The following is a 21343-nucleotide window of genomic DNA, read 5'->3' on the forward strand; positions in this document are numbered from 1 at the left end:
AAAAACTCTTATTTGCCAGAACGTTTGTAAAGCACATATGGCAGATAGATGGTCACAAGATCGACCAAGTCAAAGTATTCAACTATCTAGGGGTTACCTTTCAATCATCTGGTTCGTGGGCTGCCCAACTTTCTCAGGTAATGGAATCTGCCCAAAGATCAGCCTTAGCAACATTAAGATTTTTCCATACCAAAGGGGGATCCTATATTCCATATGCACTGAAAGTCTTTCAGGGTAAGGTGGTGCCTCAGCTCCTGTATAGATCACAGATTTGCTTATATAATGATTATTCTAGGCTGGAAGCTCTTCAGTCAGAATTTCTAAGATCCTTATTTGGAGTACCTCGGTGTGTACTCAATGCTCTGCTCAGACTAGAATCACGGGTTTGGTTGCAAGCTATATGTCTCTGGTTGAAGTTAAACTTTTCTCCCTTTAGATTAACCTCCTTAATCTTTGTGGAAAGTTTTCAATCAAAGTGGATGGGAGCAACAGAGGACAAACTCCAACTTTTAGATTTCTCTAGTACAACACTCCTACATCTGGGCTATCAAGGAATCAAAACAATAATCAAACAGAGGCTGTGGGATATTTCCCTCCAGTTGGATAGATCTCAAAGCTCACCTTGTCCCAGCAGTGGGGAACTACAACCAAAACTTTTCTCTTCCCTCATATGTTGGAATTCCCCAAACATCACAGAGCTTTTAACCTTGCTCAACTTAATGTTCTCCCATCTGCCCTTTTTGAGGGGAGATACGCTCACATTCCATATGCGAAATGTCTCTGTCCATGCCATGCTGGCATAGAAACTATTAAGCATGTCTTCTTATACTGTCAGTTTTACCAGAATAGTTGGAATGTATTCTGCACAATTTGGAATTCTGCACAATTACCCTGGTAGATCAAATCAATTTTATATTTCACTCTTGCTTGGTGACTGTTATAATGAAATACCTTTTAAAGTAGCTAGATTTTGTGCACTTGCAGGCTTAATTAGACAGAAGAATATGGTTTTATCCTAGCAATTTTAATTAAGAAATATTTTATGTACAGTATATTTTTATATCTATATCCTATATTTTTATATCTAAATCTATGAAGTTAATCTATGTCTCGATGACTTTGATTTTGACTTCTGATCTCAGATCATAACAATAAAATGATGATGATGATGATGATGATATACTTCTGCATAATAGTCTATGATTTTTTTGTTTAATTAAACAACTTAAGCCTGACACGATGCAATTGGAAAAGAGAAGAATTCTAAAACAGATGGAACTGCTTCAAATTCATTTTAATTCGAAGGTTTACCTCATATTGAACTGAAAGTGTGAAATGAATTGTGTGTTTGTTTTCATTCATATGAGAAATCTTACTAATAACAAAAGGGGATTATAATCTACAAACACTAAATGCTGTTAACTTTGGGTGAAAATCATTCTGAAATTTTAGAAAAATCAATCAGTTTCCTAAAGATATGCTACAACTTATATATATCTTCTCCCAGTTTTTGTACAAAAAGAAATTACTTATTTAAAAGCTACATAAAAACAGAAAAGCAATTGTCTTAATAATTTATCTACTGACATATTTCAGACCTTTTTTGTTTTTCTAAAAATAGAACCATATATTTAAAAAACCTCAAGGGTTTTTTCCTGATAGATTATTACAGCTGCAAGGTAACACAATTACATATTCCACTGAGTATTTATCTAGTTATTACACTGTAGGTAAAGGTAGTCCCCTGTGCAAGCATGGGGCCGTGGCGCAGGGTATTCTGCACCACTCTGTATTCTGTATTACACTGTATTCTGCACTTTTCCCATTAAAAAGGTAGAAGAATGAGAGAGATTGATTGTGCAAGCAGTACTTCTGTACAATAAGTATGCAACAGTGACAACAGAGAGCTTTTTTGTTTTGATTTGCTTCTCCATGGTGCTTCAGCTACAAAAGACACTGATGCTTTCAAAGAAAGAACCAAAAAATGTTTAGTGAATGTTTGGAAGGTACTATGGAACAGTAAGAGTACTGGGATACCTATCCATAGCTTCACTGAATTTATTTTGGTCTTTCTGTCCAAGTGGAAATGGAAAATGTGAGGCACTAAATCCTGAATGATCATTTGAAAAGGACCCATTTCATACAGTTTCATCCAATAATCCCCATTATCGTCAATGTATCTTTGCTTTCTACTGCTTTTGGATTCTCTAAAGACTTTGAAAAGCAATACGATCCAGCATCCTTGAACAATTATTATGATTAAACTTATAACAATGAATTTTGTGCATATACAGCTTATATATACAAGCTACCAGCATGATAACTATCAGCATGAAGACATTTGAATATAATTAATATTAACTTGTACATAAATTTGAGTAAGAAATCACTAATTACAGTGCATTGGAAGCCAGTTCTCAACAATATCACTGTTATGCACTAGAAGCAGGGCTTTTTTTCTGGGAAAAGAGGTGGTGGAACTCACTGGATTGCTCTAGGAGAAAAGGGTCACATGGCTGGTGGCCCCCACCCCCTGATCTCCAGACAGAGGGAGTTTAGATTGCCCTCCGCGCCGCTGGAGCAGCGCGGAGGGCAATCTAAACTCCCCTCTGTCTGGAGATCAGGGGGCAGGGCCACAAGCCATGTAACCATTTTCAAGAGGTTCCGGAACTCCATTCCACTGTGTTCCAGCTGAAAAAAAGCCCTGACTAGAAGTGAAACACCTATGGAGTTCTAGACTAGGGTTTATGAATACCTTCACAGTACAATAAAGAAGCAACCCGAAGTAGGTCTGTGTGTGTATGTGAAAACTGCCATCTAATCACAGCCGACATATGGTAACCCTATAGATTTTCAAAGCAACAGATGAACAGTGGTGGTTTGCTATTGCCTACCTCTACATAGCAACCTTGGACTTCCTTGGTAGTCTCCTATCCAAATACTAACCTGGGCCAACTCCTCTTAGATTTCAAGATCAGGCTACCCAGGGCCATCCAGGTCAGTAGTAAGTCTATTCAGATGTAAACCACACTGAATTCAGTAGGGCTTACTCCCAGGAAAATGTGCATAGGATTGTAGCCAAAAAAAATACTGCTTTTCATTTCTTCAATGAAGGAATACTTCTGTTGTTCTATACGTTTCAGGCAAAAAACACACAGATTAAAACCAGAACTCTGAACAGTTTCTACAACAATAACCCTCTGTATTTTGAACTAGTCACTTAGCAGGGATATTGTCAGACAGCCACAAAACTGTCAGTGAAATTTAATAAGATAATGATTTTTAAATATTGCAGAATACATGTTGGTTAAAAACATCTGCTATTTTCTTTACAGCCATGTGTCAGATATCTCACAAACTGATTCAAACATTGCAAACATATCCTATATAGTAAAGGCAGTATGGAAATCAAATCAAGGGCTTTGATCTTTTGTTTGGAGCATTCCTAAGTTGCCATGGTATCAAAGGGACTGGTTTTTACACAGAGAATATAGGAGACAGAAGAAGGATCTTTCATTGCTCAGGGAGGACAGATATGCAAAACTCAAGATTTCAATACTGAAATTCAATAGATATATTCAGCACTATATAGTAAATGAGAGGGAAGGTGGAATGGTATAGCCCTATCTCATCATATCCTGGAAATTAAGTAGGGTCGGTATTTGGATGGAGAAGGAAGACTCTGCAGAGGAAGGCAATAGCAAACCACCTCTGCTTCTCATTTGCCCTGCAAGTCCCTTGCTGGGGCTGCCATAAGTCAGCCATGACTTAACAGCACCTATGGACATATATATTCTAAAAGAATGAACAATCCTTTTACATGTTAAAAGAGCTGAATTGCCTTTCCAAACAAGGACCACAATTCAAAACAACTGTGTACTTGCACTCCTTGTTTAGAATTGACTTGGGTGTGTCTAACTCTTTTCTACTATGGTGAAAGAGCCTTTCAATATTCCTTGCCAATTCATTTAAAAAAAATTTCCTGGGTTATTGAAGTTTATTGGACTCAAGGTTTTCAACAGAGCAGGCTAGCAGGATGGAACCTCAGGAGTGAGCACTACGCAGAAATCCCAGGGCATATTTGAATAATATGCCAAATATAATCACTAAACAGCAGCAACTAGTGAGTAGTGAGACATCTCACTTGTAGGAATATACATTCCCATCTCTTAATGGGAAGGAAAATCTAGCATCCATACCAGAGAGTATCAAAGCCTTGGTGAAATTAGTAAACAAAGACTGCATCACTGCTGTAGATTTTAATTCCACTGTGTGTCTTGACTTCACGGATATGTCTGTGTTACACTGTAATTTGATGGCTAATACAAACACAGCAGCAGCACATTCCTTGTGGCATAAACTCTTGTAGGCCAAAGCAGCTTCTTAAACGGACAGAGTATTTGACAAACTAAGTGGTAAAGCATGAAAGCTTATGCTGTAATGAATGCAGTCACCTCTAAGACTCATAGAAATCATTTTTGGTTTTGCTGCAAAATATTAATAAAACTATCCTTCTGGAATTGATAGTTATGAATGATTCTACATAGTATATCCAAGAGTACAGTGACTTAGAGTACAACTTTAAAACCACTTTCCTGAGAGTAAGCCCCACTGAATAGGCCTGAGTTGGATTCTGAGGGACTGTCAGAGCAAACGGTAAATTTCTTAGAATGTCTTAGAATTAAATTCTCTGAAACATTAACATTTGCTCCCCTGCTATACCCTTAAACTGATGTACATACATTTATGCTTGGCCTGGTTCCTATGATGCTAAACCAGTATAAGCAACATGTAGATTGTAGACATAACCTTTTAGTGCTCGCCTCAATATGTCCCTCTCTAAACGTAAGTAGCTGTTTTTTAAAGGAACAACTGTAAGAGGCCAAAATTTTCCCAAAGACATACATATACATTTAACTGAACCATAAATTAGTGCTATGTTGCTATATGTACACTGCCAAGGGCAAAATCTGATACAAACTTTATAAAACTAAAAATATAATGATGAACAAAACGCATATTTCTAACTGAGGTAGAGTAAAAGCAGCTGTTTTTATAACCACATTAAAACATTCTGCATTAATAGGCAGTACAGATATTGAAAAGAGTGGCAGAACAGGAAAGCCACAGGGCATTCAGAAGAAAACCTTCAACAAAGCATAATTAAAACCAGTAAGAAATGATTCAATGAAAAGAACAAAAGCTATTAAATAATTATTTTTTTTAAAAAAATCACACTGGCTACTTTTCTGGAATAGAAGAAATTTTGTCATACCTTTCTGAGTTTCATGTTCCTCTGACAGCAGATGGTAGCAGCAACCCACACTACAAACTGCCTTAATCTCAGGCTTAGAAGTAAAAATGCGGAGAGTGCTTGGAGCAAGATCACCACATGTGTGCAGACCCACCATTACGCAGTCCTAAGAAAAGAATGACACCCCCACATACAACAGAATTTAGAACTAAGCAAGGAACATGATACAAACACTAATAATGTGCCATCACCATTTCAATTTTTCTCCACGTTATCCCTCCCCATGAATTGGGAAAAATTAAATTCAGTTTGGATTAAATGGGAAGGGAGCACTTTTCTTTCAAGGTCCCAAAGCTGCTAATGGGACTTGAATGATCAAGGGGTAAAAGGATTACTGAAGGACGACAGGGAAATGGCCAAGAAGCTAAATGCATTTTTTGCCTCTGTCTTCACTGTAGAAGATGAGAGGTGCTTGCCCACTCCAGAACCGCTGATCTCAGCAGGAGTGTTGAAAGACCTGAGTCAGACTGAGGTGTTGAGAGAGGAGGTCCTACGACTGATAGACAATTTAAAAACTAATAAATCACCAGGCACAGATGGCATACATCCAAGAGTTCTGAAAGAACTCAAATGTGAACTTGTGGATCTCCTGACAAAGATATGTAACCTTTCATTAACATCTGCCTCCATTCCTGAGGACTGGAAGGTAGCTAATGTCACCCCCATCTTTAAAAAGGGTTCCAGAGGAGATCCGGGAAATTACAGGCCAGTCAGTCTAACGTCAATACTGGGTAAGTTGGTGGAAACTGTTATTAAAGAGAATTAGTAGGCACATTGATGAACAAAAGCTATTGAGGAAGACTCAGCATGGGTTCTGAAAGGGAAGATCTTGTCTCACGAACCTGTTAAGAGTTCTTTGAGGGAGTGAACAAACATGTGGACAAGGGGGAACCAATAGATGTTGTCTACCTGGACTTCCAGAAAGCTTTTGATAAAGTTCCTCATCAAAGGCTGCTAAGTAAGCTTAATAGTCATGGGGTAAAAAGACAAGTCCTCTTGTGGATCAAAAACTAGCTAATGAATAGGAAACAGAGGGTGAGTATAAATGGGTAATATTCAGAGTGGAGGGTGGTAAGCAGTGGGGTATCGCAGGGCTCAGTATTCGGTCAGGTGCTTTTTAACTTGTTCATTAATGATTTGGAGTTGGGAGTAAGCTGTGAAGTGGCTTAAGTTTGCGGATGACACTAAATTGTTCAGGGTGGTGAGAACCAGGGAGGATTGTGAGGCACCCCAAAGGGATCTGTTGAGGCTGGGCAAGTGGGCGTCAACATGACAAATGAGGTTCAACGTGGCCAAGTGCAAAATAATGCACATTGGGGCCAAAAATCCCAAATATAAATACACAATGATGGGATCCAAACTGGCGGAGACTGACCATGAGAGAGATCTTGGAGTCGTTGTAGATAACTCACTGAAAATGTCAATACAGTGTGCAATAAAAAAGGCCAACACTATGCTGGGGATTATTAGGAAGGGAATTAAAAACAGATCAGCTAGTATCATAATGCCCCTGTATAAATCAATGGTACGGCCTCGTTTGGAATACTCTGTATAATTCTGGTCACCACACCTCAAAAAAAATATTATAGCACTGGAAAAAGTGCAGAAAAGGGCAATTAGAATGATTAAAGGGATGGAACACTTCCCCCATGAAGAAAGATTAAAGAGCTTGGGGCTCTTTAGCTTAGAGAAACAATGAATGAGGGGTGACATGATAGAGGTTTACAAGATTATGCACGGGATAGAGAAAGTAGAGAAAGAAGTATTTTTCTCCCTTTATCACAATACAAGAACTCGTGGGCACTCAATGAAATTGCTGAGCAGTCGGGTTAGAACGGATAAAAGGAAGTACTTCTTCATCCAAAGAGTGATTAACACATGGAATTCACTGCCACAGGAGGTGGTGGCAGCTTCAAGCATAGACAGATTCAAGAGGGGAATGGATAAACATATGGACCAGAGGTCCATCAGTGGCTATTAGCCACAAGGTACAGATGGAACTCTCTGTCTAGGGCAGTGATGCTCTGTATTCTTGGTGTTCGGGGTAGGGGGGCAATCAGTGGGAGGGCTTCTAGTGTCCCTTCCCCACTGGCAGACCTCTTGATGACACCTGTTTTTTTGGCCACTGTGTGACACAGAGTGTTGGACTGGATGGGCCATTGGCCTGATCCAACATGGCTTCTCTTATGTTCTTGTGTAATACAACACATGAAATTCACTTGAAAATGTTTCTTAGGAAAGGCATTCTCAGCTGTGCTCAATTGAGACATGATAGAAGGGTGCTCTGCTTACTGCCTTGCCTCTGATGGCCCCATTGATGCCAACTGGTAAGCAGAAAAGTGTTTTCACTTGGAGTTCAATCCAGGCACAAGAATGGGATGCATAGCTGCGTTCCGCTTTTCCTGATGGTATTATCAGTGGCAACTGGAAACTGGAAGGGAGCTCTTAGGCAAAACTGGATGGTGTGCCTGGAGTGCCTGGCGGCTTTCCCCCCTCCTGTTAATGATCTCATTGATGGTATTGTTTAACCTCACTTTCTACTCGTTTTCCTCCTACTTCGTATCATTACCCAAGTACCTTACGGGAAGATACCTCTTTGGCTTATGTTACCATGAAAAAGCTGTACATTACTGGTATTACAAAATAACAATTAACATGAGATACCTTTTAATATTAAAACTTCTGTATTGCAATGTAATCTGTATGCATTGCTACAATGAAATAATACAGAGACATTCTGGAAACAAGATAAATTTAAACAAGGGCAATTTTACTCAAAATTGCTCGTTTTACTTAAAATACATTTCTGAAGCCTCAAAGAATTCTACATGTTCAGATATAGAGAACAGTGTGTCAAGTAAACTGGAGAGTAGAGAAATACTTTATAAAACACAACCCCACTTATCTAAAGGTGTATATTTATGAAATAACATTTCTGTGCTAAAGGAGTCACATCCATCAAAGGAAGACTCTTTAGGCTGGATGAAGGCTTTCAAACCTGGCTGAGAGAAGCAGTAGGATAAAGTAAAGATGTCAAGCATCAGGTTTTAGTAGCATGAACTGGAATAACAAATTCAATAACCTCTAAATCTGTAACAATATCACTTAGCTCTGTTTCCGCAGTGATATACGATGTTAACGGAGAATATATGTTAGCTTCCTTTGACCTGCTTGCTTTGGCTTTAAGAGATGCCATCTTCCTTCGTTCTTTCTCCTCTTCACAGAGCTCCCTGCAATTACTTTTGGGTGAACAGTCCATTTCCACAGCATCAGCAGGCAAAATATTTAGGAACATATTTTCTGAAATGTCATTCTCGTAGAGCTGCAGCTGAGCCCCAGAGGGAAGTTCATATTGTTTGTTAGTAATAGATATATCAGAGTCTGTGAAAACATCAGCTGTTTCAAAAAGAACAGAATCTGGAGTAGCCACCTGGGCCTGTCTTTGAAGACTGTTATTAGTACTTAAGAGCTTTTCACTGATATTTACTTTACATTTCTCTTTATCTTGCTCTGGTCTTTCTTTTTCCTCTTCTAACACTTGGCCTCTGACATTTGCTCTTGCCCGACTTTGATAGGCTCTCCAGTGTTTTTTCAATTTCCTGTTCCTTTCGTTAGCTCCATGGGTGTTTGTATTTGAAGAATCAATTCCATAAACCTTCAGATTATATTGCATAGACAAGAAGGAGCTCAGGTAGCCTTTTCCAGAGCCCAGGTCAATCACCTAGAGTATGGATAACAACAACAATAAAAAAGTAGCAAATATTCCTATTAAGAAAACAACAACTATTAGCATCATAATCATAATAAAATGGAAGTATTGATGCAATAATATATTTAATATATTGATGCTTCTCTTCCTAATTTTCATGCAATCAGTAAGGTGATAACTGTCCCCAGAAGACAACAAGACATTGCAATAATTTTAAGTGTACTGGTTGAAACATACGTGGAAGACTGGGGATGGCAAAATGACAACTAGGCCATATTGCACCGTATTATTCTGTTTCAAGGCACAAAAGGTGTTTTCCACTAGCCACCAGGAATTCCAAATGAGTCTTCAAAAATGTAAATGCACCTGGGAGAAACTATCATCTTGTCCACAGTTTCCTTTATAAAACAGTAATATACTACGGATCACCATAAAGATACAGACACACAGTCCAACATGACCAGTATCTTATGACAGTTCACAAACTAATGTAGAGGCTGTTCAGGAAACAGCTCCCTCCCTGGAGATAGTGTGGGGTGAGATCAGAGTGGGAGCAAGGTGCTCATATGCTCCCTCTCCCTACTCCATTCACCGAAGGCAGAAGTGAGAAAATGAACAAAATAATCATGTTCAAGGAAACACAGATTCTGAACAGTAATTACTGTTCAGAATGTATATAGCACATTTCTACTGTTCCTAGAACAGCATGGCTAATTGGATATCACTTCAGCAACTCTTACAACCACCTGTAAAAGTATGTCAAGCACTGCAGATGGGGAACCAGGCAGAGAAAAGGGAGCTTGCCTGAAGCCACCAAGTGAGCTGATAGCCCAGGTGAGATCTGAATTGCACCCTTCCCTGGAAACAGCTGACATCTTTCATTCTTATGCTTCTCTAGTTCTCCAGATCTGCCAGTTCCTTCATTCATGGAAAAGGAGCCTGAGGTCAATCCTAATCTCTCCCTGGGTCGAATCCTAAGAGCAAAGTATTATCTGAACTGGCTCAGAGTACTTCATTACCTGCTGTTCTCTTACTTGGACATGCAACACGTTTCTAAACTTTCAAGATAGACAACAGATAAATTTCAATGTTTTACTCAGAAAACCTCTTCTCTGCCAACAAGTCAATACTTCTGCCTCAACGCTTTCCCTATCATTAATAAGAAGTGACTATTAGCAATCTGCCAACAAGACCTGTAGAGCTCTAGTTTCATTGACCATATTTATTAATGACAATTCACCATAACCCTGCTAAATAACCAAAAGCAAGCCAAACAATCCATAAACACAGGCATTTATTCAGTAATTATAAAACCTCATACACTATATATACCCTTTAAAAGCAGCTTGGGTTCGATCCAGCACGAACTTTAACTGTCAGAAAAGCGTAAATAAAAACATTGTGTTGTTAAAAAAATGTCCCATTATTTTATCAAACTTTCCCTCAATCTAAAAAAGCTTTAACTTTAGTACAAAGAACATCCCTAGTCTAAGAAGCCTTAAAAATACAACAATTTTGGTTCAAATGATAAAAGCAAAAATTATTTACTTTATCTATAGCCACTATTCTCACTGACACTCAAGGTATAATTAGTATTTCAAAATGCACAAAAAGGGGTATACTGATTGATGGTTTACTGACGGCGGCAATCGACAGGCAGCAAGCACAGCTCAATGAGATAAGCTGGTGGACAGCCCTAGTAGGGAGGGATTCAGGTTTCATATTCTTCCCCATTGTCCCAAACTAAGATAAAAGGAGTTTCTGAAAGGGTTCTCCAAGTACTAATGAAAATATGATAGGTATAATATAGATATATATTACATTGTTACATTATTATTATAGACTTTAAGAATTCATATGATATACTTTTTAGATTAAGTTGGGTATGGAAAACTGCTGGGAGTCACCAGAAAAAGTGGGGGTGGGGTGGGGAAAATGTAATGGGGTGAATAATGATAATGATTTCTATATGTATGTTTGTAAACCCATCCAATAAAAAATTCTTTAAAAAAATAAATAAAATATACACCAATTACAATCAAATGGCGGCAATCGACAGGCAGCAAGCACAGCTCAACGAGATAAGCTGGTGGACAGCCCTAGTAGGGAGGGATTCAGGTTTCATATTCTTCTCCATTGTCCCAAACTAAGATAAAAGAAACTTCTGAAAGGGTTCTCCAAGTACTAATGAAAACATGTCATCAAATATTAATGCAGTTTATAATATTTCTGTTCTTTCAGCCTCTTCTCCAATGTTGCTCATCAATTCCTATATAATGAACTGAGCTGAAGCACCAAAGGCAAATTGCCTGTGCTTTCCTCTGCTGACATCTAGTGGCTGTCAACCTGCCAGTGCTACCTTGGCAAACCATTTTTACTGACTTTAAATCAAAATTTAAAAACAAGCATATACATCCACACCGCACATATGTAATGAATATTTGTGTTCCCTTTTGAAAAGTGCAACAAATGTTATGTTAAGCACACTGAAATAAAACATACTGGAAAAAGCTAATCCCTGCTGAAATACCACTGACTCAACTTGGAAAAGTAGTGCCAAGTATAAACTATTAAAATGAAACTTCCAAGACATAATGAAAGCTTTACTGGGTTAAGCACAATGGCCAAATACAGTTTTTGTAAGAAAAGACAAGAAACATTAACGCAACAAGGCTAAGCTTTTTAATGGCAATAAATATTCAGGTCTTACAAAAATTGCCTGTTCATCTGATACCAAAGAATATTTTAAAAATTATTTTGGAAAAAGGTTTGTTTTGTTTTAATAGTTTTCAACAATACATGGTATATTATTATAAACTGTGAGAATCTCTGTGGATTAGTCAACAAGCTATACAGTTTAATAATACATATACAAGGACTGGATCTTCAATCTTTTGTCTCACATTCTGATTCAAAGGGGGGGGGGTGTTGAGTCCAGGGGCACTTAAGAGACCAACAAGATTTTCAGGATATAAGCTTTTGAAAGTCAAAACTTCCTTCTTCAGATACAGGGAAGAAGGGAGTTTTGACTCTCAAAAGCTTATACCCTGAAAACTGTGTTGGTCTCTAAGGTGCCACTGGATTCAAACCCTGCTGTTCTACTGCAGACCAACACAGCTACCAACCTGAAACTGATTCTAATTCATGAGGTCAGGTAAGCCCTCATCTTTTAAAATTAAGGTTTATCTATACTGCTTGCTTTTACAATTAAGCAGACTCTATATACTTGCTCCAGGTTAACCAAAAGCCTTGACAAAATGCATATGAATGTTTGCAAATACAGGCACACACTTGCTTTGGTCTCTACAATATATAAAAGAAACCTACAGAGCACTTCCCTGTTCTTTCAACTGAAGGCTACATAAGCTCTTATCTCATGCAGAGAGAAAAAAGATTAACTGATGCTTTCTAAATAGGAATCATGTTTCCCTTGTAGTAGAGAACATCACAAAGCAAAAGTATTTAATGGAAATACTTTCAAGGCTTATTAGAAAAGCCATCTGTTTAATTACATGTGACTGATTCAATCACTGAGGCAGGAAGACTGACCAGAGGACTTTTTAAGATCCTCTAAAGTCATATGGCTAAAGACTCATATATATATTATCCACAGGGACTTTACTGTGACAGCCTGCCCTCTTTTGAAAGTGAGGGGACTCACACTCTTATGGATTTGGAGGATTTGAGCTACAAGACTTTCTTGGGCTCACAGGTGTAAAGGTTTTGGGGTGCTGCTGAGAGGTACATTTTGTACTGAACATGAAGAGTACAGAGATCACTGAAGCAAGAGGCCTCCTGCCCATCACATTTACTATAATTCTGCAATGGCTTCCATATCATTTCTGGTAACAGAAGCAATGTTTGCCCATGTAGGTAAAGTGAAATCTGTACTCACATATCATGCTACGAACACCCATTTTAACCACATGACTGGAAGGTGCGTATGTTACTGCTGGAAGAGTAATGGAAGAAATAATGGGATTCTGACAACCACACTGCTGTGAGTTAACATTAAAAGTGAGCTTAAAGATGGCCACCAGTGCTGAAGACAACAGCCTGATTCTGGCTTCTCGAAGAGGTCTGCACAAGCTGATTTGTATGACACTTTCTAATGCCACAATATCCCAAACTAAGGCTGTATTTAGATTTCACAATAGACTGCAGTTTGATTATAACCACAGTTTGTTGCACAAACCCACCAGAAACATGTAACAGAGTACAGTTTATTCAAATCTCTGTGTGTGTCCTTTCTTGCCTCCAAGCAGAATCCCCAGGTGTTATTCTGAGTTGCCTGGCTGATGACACAATTTTACTCTGCATGACACCCATTCACAAAGGTCAGCTGCAATAAACATGCAAGGAAAGCTGGGGCCAGTGAAACATCTCTCCTCCTCACAAAACAAGTATTTTACAACTAGGGTTGCCAACTCCCAAATGAAAAATTCCCGGAGATTTGGAGACAGAGCCTGGAGAGGGACTTAATGTATAATGCCATACAGTCCATTTTCTCCAGGGTAACTGATCTCTGTCATCTGGAGATCCATTGTAATTCCAGGAGATCTGGAGGCTCCATCTGGAGGCTGGCAACCCTGTTTATACTCCTCTCCTTTCCCTCTTGCTGACTGTCAGCCACTCTTTTTCTCTCATCCAGCTGCTTCAGTGCGTTACTAAAGTCTACTCTGAAACAAGATTTTTTATAGCCATCAATCCCCCTCCCCTTATCTTTTGCTGTTTTTACAAATTCCTTAACCTTTTTGTTTCTCAGAAAAAAAATAAGGTTTAGAAAGAAACACATGATCATTGCCAGGTCACTCACTCACTTGATTTCCTTTGAGATATAAAGAGGGGGAAGGGGTTGAAGAGGGAGCTCTTTGTGTGAAGGAAGGTATGGCAATAAGCAGGAGAGAACTGCTTTTGACTGTAACAATGTTTTGTGTGAATCAATTTCTACTGTGCATGTTGGCAATGAATAAAAGCAAGTGATTAAGTGAGACTTTTTTGTTCCACTATCCTTCACATTTTTCCTTGGATGACGATGGACCTGCAGTCCTTTTAATGAGAAATCACAGGCAGAGAGAGGGGAAAGGAGGCAGAGGGAAGGAGGAAGAGTGTGTCCTGTGATTGGAGAAAGCATTATCAATAGCTGGATTCAATAAGCTGAAAGGGATGGTGATAGTGAACAAGCTGAGATCTTTAGCTTCAGACATCACAGCAAAGTAGAGCTAGTTCTAACTAGGACCAGATAAAAAACATGGTTTAGAAAATCCCAGTTTAACATCCACCAGAAAAGCACAATATATTGAGCATCATGCTTTCCAACAATACACTAAAGCAGAGTTTAATCACACCGTAATTCATAAAGTATGGTTTAATGTTTTTATTAATGTATTTACTTAGGATATGTGAATACATTCTATATGTAAAATTCAAACTTGACTAAAGTAATTCCAGCTCTTACAGAAGAAGAACTGCCTACTGTTTCTAGCCTGTGTATCAGTATAATGTTGAAAGGCAGTACTATAATGTTTTCGTCATCTGACATAGAAGATCCAAAATATGGTCATTTCACTTAAAACGAAAGAGCTCCTAAATTTGACCATGTAGACCTATGGTTCTATTGCTCTGCTGTAAGACTTCTACTGTATTACTGTATTCTGAATAATTTCTCAGAGATAAGAAACAGAGATCAGAAAAAGGAGAAGGAAGATCCCAGGACCCCTGTGTAAAGTACAAAAATGCCTCCACTAAAGCAGAAATGGTATAATTCAGGAATCCATGGTGAGTCCCTCTCATTGTCTTCTTACACTGTTTCCCTTCCAGTATACTCATGTCACTGATTCCACACTAAAAGCCACCACAGCCTTTAGCATCCTAATTGCACCATCATACTATGTGCTAAAGTGATGATGATTAAGCGACAGAACATACAGTTCAGGACAGAGCAATAATGGTTAAACTGTGAAATAAATTTTCCCAGAGACTTAAGGCCTCAATTATAAACCTCTCTGCAGCAGTATTTCTGACTTTAGGAGTCTCATAACTAAACCTGGAGCAATACCAATGGCTAAGCCTAGCTGCCAGCCTTAGTTCCAAATTCAGTTCCCTTGTTCTCTGTCCATGGTTCTGACTCTTTAACTATTTAATCCTAGACTGAATCCTTTACCAAAGGTACATTCCTTAGCCCCTTGCAACTAACAACAGTTAATGCATAGGCGGCCTGGAAAAAGACATGTCTTGAATAAGGATTGATATTTTTAAAGCATCTAGTACTAATTATTCATACCAATCCTTACCTGATTTAAGCCATTATACTTTGCAATGCCATCCACCAATGCAGACATCAACTGCACCTCGTGTGACTTCTTATTATTCATGAAGTCATCGGTTTTCATTTCGACATCTGATCAGGGGAAAAATGAAACAATTCAGACTGTATAAACTTTAGGGCTTCAGAACCAAATACATCACTAGCTATCTACCAATTCTTAAAAGCTGATATTTATTTTCAAATCAAGTATCCTTTTCCAATAAAGCTTTACCCTGTTTTTTTTAGCAAATAACATAATATTCACATACTGAATTTAAAAAAAAGAACTGTGTATGTTAGAGGTTTCAAAACATACTTCATAATCAAGTAAATATCATATTTGGAGGCATTTTACAAAGTATGTTGTCTCTTTTACAAGATTTGTTCATTCATAATTCTAAAATGTGAAACAGGTATTCCAATAAAGGCTGCACGTGAGGTACGTGACTTGTATCCTGTAAATTCACACTGCAAAGTTTGAAGCCTTCATCTCGCCTAAGGAGTCTTCCTCTAACTTAAGAGGCTCTTTCACTTTGCTGAGTGAAGTGGTAGGATACACATCAATGTTTCTAAAAAGGCAAATGTAACATTCAGTATATTGGCTATTTTTACAATCCCTCATCGTATTTTTGAGGTTCCAGTTCCTTATCCAGTTTTCTGCTAAACCAAATGCCTAAAGATCCTAGTGATCATATTAAAAGCTCTGTAGTTTGGTGCTTGCCCTGACCAGGTGACTACCAAGCAATTCCACTCTAATAAGCACTCTTTCACAGTGCAATCCTAAGCAAAGTTACGCCCTTCTAAGACCATGGGTTCATAAGGATGAAACTTCTGCTTGGGCTTGCACTGTTAATGCAATTAATTTTTTTTAATGATTATATAAAAAGTTTATATAATTACAGTATAATCTAAAACTGTATGAAAGTAGAAATGTTTATGCAGTTTTTTATTATACTACACCCTCATGACTGTAATGGATCATGGCTGTAATGTTGTCATATTTAATCTCATTCTCAGATTTACACTGTTTAAGCTTTCCCATGGCATTAAGGACCAAATTGCTTTTTTAAAACTCAAATGCCAAGTTTCTTCCTACTGTAACCAGCTAAAACTTACATGATAGAGATGAAACAAATACCCATTATAAATGAAACACCCTCCCTTCTCTCAAGAGCATTGGACTCATGAAGCAGTCAGGCTGCAGCACCACAGGTGGCAGTCTTGCCCCTACTGCTCCTGAGCAAGGCAGCCTGGTTGTGAAGAGCCCTTGACTTAGTGTATTCATCATTGTTGCCAGAGTCAGGTTCTGCTGAAACTGAGAGGTCTGCTGCTGGGCATCCTCGTGCTTCAGTGGCCCCTTGGCCGGCTGCAGGTCCAATTGGCTTCTGGAGGTGTCCTGCACCATTGCTGCCTCATCCTGGAGAGAATAAGACTGGGGCCAGGGGTGCCAGCCCCAGACGTCATACAAACAGGGATGCAAAATCCAGATGTCTAATAGCAAGTAGCCACTAAAATACTGAGTCTGATGACTGCACCAGTTTATGGAGCAGGTATTTCCTCCTCCCTGACTCGTAAGTTTTCCAGATATTTTATATCCTGAATATAAAGGGATAAGGAACGAAGAAACAATGCTTAGAAATACAAGCTGACATGAACAATAATATGACTCATCAGTATGCAAAGCACAAGAATGCTTTTTTACACTGTAGTGTGAATTAAATTATTACTCACCAGATTGTGGTTGCTGTCGGCTATTCAATATTTTAAGCATCTCTTCTAAAGAGGTGCATACTCCAAGATTTGGCATCGAATAGTACTTGGCAGCCAGAGCAAAAGCCCTCACATTGACCAGCTTCTGAGAATTTTTGCAGAAAATACTGGAAAAATCACAGCCATCTGTAACAAGAGCACTTGAAAACTATCACCATTATATGGAAACTTTGTTTTCACTAACTGATCTTATACTGCTTCATCTAATATTCCTTTAAAATGTATGGCAAGAAGAAAGAATTGTTATGGCATGGGTGTTTGGAACCTACTTTTCCCATCCAATACATACAGGATAGTCAAATTTGCTATGAACAGGACAGCAAAACTGAGCAACACAGAAAAGGTGTATTCTGTATCTTATACTGTACTAACCAGGTTTGGAGCTAGATGATCAGTTTCCAAAGTACTGCAGTAAGCACCACAAGGTAATTTTGGTATGCTTCAGACTACTGAGTTTCAGCACTAGGTGAGCAGGAATATCCCTGGAGTTCAGGAATCGTGCATCATTGTGGTATGGTGGGGGGAATATAAATTTCCAATTGCTTATTCCCCTACAATTTCTTGCAGGCCTATATATACCATCTCTCAGCCATAAGAATACTGTCCATTTAGACAGCTTAGATATTTATCAAACTTTATGTACGACAATGGTCATACTTTCAACATTTAGCCATTTTATAGCAACAAACATCATTATCTCTTTTCAATATGTTTCTGACTTATTACTTAAATAGTTTTTAATTTTCATTTAACAAAAATGCAAGACAACAAATTTAAGAAGAAGAGTGGAGGTTAAATATTTAAATAAGGTATGGGGGAGCCTTAAAAACAACATGATACTGTTTCTTAAAGGGAACACAAACCTATATTTGTTAATAAGATGTATAACATTACATTTCTACATTATGAAACAAAAAATGAGAAATAACGTTTTTGCTGCCTCATTTCTTGTACTCAAACAACAACAAAGAACAGTTAAGTTAAACAATACTGTGCATAGAGAGGAAAGATCCCTTCACTTCAAAGCTGTGGGCAAAGCAAGAGAAACCGAATATACACATACAGATTTCATCACCTTTGGCACACCATGCTGTGAGTTCTGATAAGTGGAGACAGAATCACAGCTGGAGACTGCTAGAACTTACAGATTTGTGTAAGACATATGTGTAACTGTCTGCCACAAAACCTTAAATTCATCTGAAGAATAAACTTGCTTACGTAAATTATCTTATGTGATTTTTTTAAAAGTGCAAATATTTTGCTTCTTTTGTGTAAAATGAAAATTTATCTGATTAAATTTTTATTTACACCTACAGTTAAACTACAGTCTCTATTTCCAGCTATCAAAGGAAATGCTACAAAACTTGAACAAATAAAATGGAAATTAAGCTATGCACAATGACATAATAAAGTACATAGAGATTACTTATAATCTAAGAAGAGAAAGGAACAAGAGGAAGACCTCAAAAGACTAGAAATCATCACTGCGAGATTATTTTTAGCAAGTACACTAAAACAAAAAACAAAATGTCTCATAAGATAATACCAAAGAGAACTTTCAGCTCTATGATATTGTGACATCACAGTGTCCATACTGCAAAGCTACTACATCACTTTGAATACAACACCATGAAACAGCCACAGAGAAGCTGTGACCTCAGGACCAGCCCCACTCTGCACTAACATGTTTATAGCATAAGTGGTAGAATAAGTTTGATTTTTGTACACGACCTGGCTCCATGGGCAGATATTAAAACCCAAGGGTCTGTGGAGAAGGCAGCGCTCTGTGGGCACAACCTCATTTTCTCTCAAATGGGAAACTGAGGGCTAAACTACCCAAGATGCCTGACACTTGTTAAGTTTTCCCAAGTTTTCCTGGGTAGTGTAGTAAGCAGCAGGATGGGAGGGAAAGAGTCAGCGAGGGGAGCCCGAAGCTGCCAGGTGGCTAGCAGCTACAGAAGGAGCTGCAGCTGCAGCTGCCACTGCTAGACTCGACCATCACTTCTCACAGAGAGGGGAAGGAGACTCCTTCCACCCTCTGTGAGAAAGGATGGTCGAGTCTAGTGGTGACAGCAGCGAAAGCCTCAGCAGCTACTTCTGCTGCTGCTAGCCACCTGGCAGCTTCAGGCTCCCCTCACTGAATCTTTCCCTTCTGTCCTTCTCGCCATACTCCTGCTTTGACATGCCCACACCTCCCCCCGCCCAGGAAAACACGAGCAGAGCGGATTTTTACAGAGCAGCAGTAGCAAAGCCAGAAAGACAGGAGGGAAAGATTCAGCGAGGGAAACCCGAAGAGAGCTGAGCCCAAAGCTGACAGGTGGCTAGCAACAGCAGAAGACCATGGCTAAAGCAGAACAAGGTGAATCTTAATATAATCAAGACAGAGGTGTAACAGGAGATGATACTGATAGATGAAAGTGATATGTTTACCACTGATGGGATAAAACTTTTACCAATGATGTAAAAAGTTCAGGGATACCCATGAACCCATATCACTGTTAGAGAAACAGGTTTGTTCTGTTGCCATGAGTGCCTTTTTTCAACTTGTTCAGAAATTAGCACCTCTTCTGGAATAACCCAATCATGCTCTACAGATCCATGTTACCATAACATACAAGTTGCACTACTGGAACTTTACATAGGGCTGTTCTTAAAGACAATTTGCTAACTACAAACAGAGCAAAATGTGGCTGCATCTTTGGAGCCAATTCAAGCAAACGAACTTGTTCTGGAGAATGTTCATTGGTTGCGTATTCATTCTTTGGCGCAGTCAAAGGAGCTGGATTTTAAAAGTAAAGGTTTACATGGCCTGGAGCCAACTTATCTAGGTGCTGTCTCTCTCTACATGAATTTATATGCCAATTGCCCTCTTCCCAGCAGCCTCTGCTTAAGGAGCTGCTCCTTAGGAGTATCTTCCCTTTTTCAGCCTAAACGTAGACTCTTTCAGATGCCGCTCCAACCTTGTGGGATTGTCTGCACAAGGCGATCACCATCACTTTTGGTTTTCTGGCAAAAATGCTTCATTCCAAAACCAGCTTTAGGTTTATCTTTATGAGGTCTTTGTATTGTTTTTCTGAGAATTTGTTCATAGCAAGTCAAGTGAAGATCCTTTTAAATAATGTCTTTTGATAATGCCTTTTGATAACTTTGTTTACTTTTAATATAAGTCTTATGAATTTTGTTAGCGACCCTGAGGCTCTTCAGGAAAAGCTGAGGTATCAGTGTTTTAAATAAATATCTGAAAGACTTCAAACACCACAACTAACTGAATGGAGGACAGTCAGCATCAGGAACAATCAAATCTTGTTTGCTTGAGCAGCATAACAGTCAGAAATGAAATCTCTAAAATCTATATCCTTAATGCCTTCAGAAATTCAGCATTTGACTTACTGTTGAAACTATACAAATTAGACTTGGTATGTCTGGAGTTACACAAGCACTGTAACAGTTGTTCAGTTTTGCTGAAAAGACATGAAGTACGACATAAATCCAGAGAGATTCGTCGTTGGTCATTTCATCAGAGTTCGAGCCCCCTCAGCCAGTGTGGCGTTGTGGCTACAGTGATGGAGTGGGATCTGGACGGCTCAGGTCTGCTTTCCTGTTCTGCCACGAAAGCTCGCTGGGTGACCTTAGGCCAGTCACACTCTATCAACCTAAGCTACATCACAGGGCTTTTGTGAGGAATAAATGGAGGAGAGGCAAATGGCGAAGGCAGCTTTGCGTCCCCACTTCACAGAAAGGTAAATGAAGTAAAACAAATAAATGAAGTAAAACAAAAAAAAAATAAAAGCCTCTTCATCAAACGCCCGGAAGACACTTACCGGCAGCCTCCTCTAGAGGGCGCTGCGAAGGAGGCTCTTCTAGGAGTCGTTGAAGCCTCTCCCCGCTCAGCGCCTCCAACACAGTCTCCGGAGCAAGCGCCACCATCTTCTCCCACAGACCCTGCGTAAAAAACTCCACCGTGTGAGCCCTGCACAGCCGCAGCATTCGCCGCAGAAACTGAGCCACGGCCCGCACGCGCGTTTTAACCGCCTCCGCCGACGGCTCTACAGGAAAGGACTCGTCGGCCTCGGGAGTGGCCGCAAACGCCTCGTGGCCGCGCCGAGACATGCTGAGCAGGAAGGAGTGACTTCGTGCGGGTCCCAGAGGCGCTACTAGCTCGGCGTTTGATTTAGGCGGCCTTGTCATGGCGAAGCGTCGATCCCCGCCCAACCCTCCCCCCCAGCATTGACAAGCACTGTCG

The 21343-nt window shown here is 39.2% G+C and overlaps 1 protein-coding gene across 1 annotated transcript in view; it reads right to left on the reverse strand.

Moving 5' to 3' along the window:
- METTL25 (methyltransferase like 25) overlaps nt 1–21294 on the reverse strand; it is a 68058-nt gene extending 46764 nt beyond the window's left edge. Inside the window, exons 1-5 of the mRNA XM_054988469.1 lie at nt 20922–21294; nt 17062–17226; nt 15317–15423; nt 8397–9035; nt 5276–5420 (exon numbers count right to left, since the gene is read on the reverse strand). Coding sequence (XP_054844444.1) covers nt 5276–5420; nt 8397–9035; nt 15317–15423; nt 17062–17226; nt 20922–21288 — 1423 coding nt within the window. The 5' untranslated portion in view covers nt 21289–21294. The remainder of the gene's footprint in view (nt 1–5275; nt 5421–8396; nt 9036–15316; nt 15424–17061; nt 17227–20921) is intronic.
- Nucleotides 21295–21343: the final 49 nt, after the last annotated feature.

This window comes from Eublepharis macularius, chromosome 9, assembly GCF_028583425.1.
Source record: "Eublepharis macularius isolate TG4126 chromosome 9, MPM_Emac_v1.0, whole genome shotgun sequence".
Lineage (NCBI taxonomy): Eukaryota > Metazoa > Chordata > Lepidosauria > Squamata > Eublepharidae > Eublepharis > Eublepharis macularius.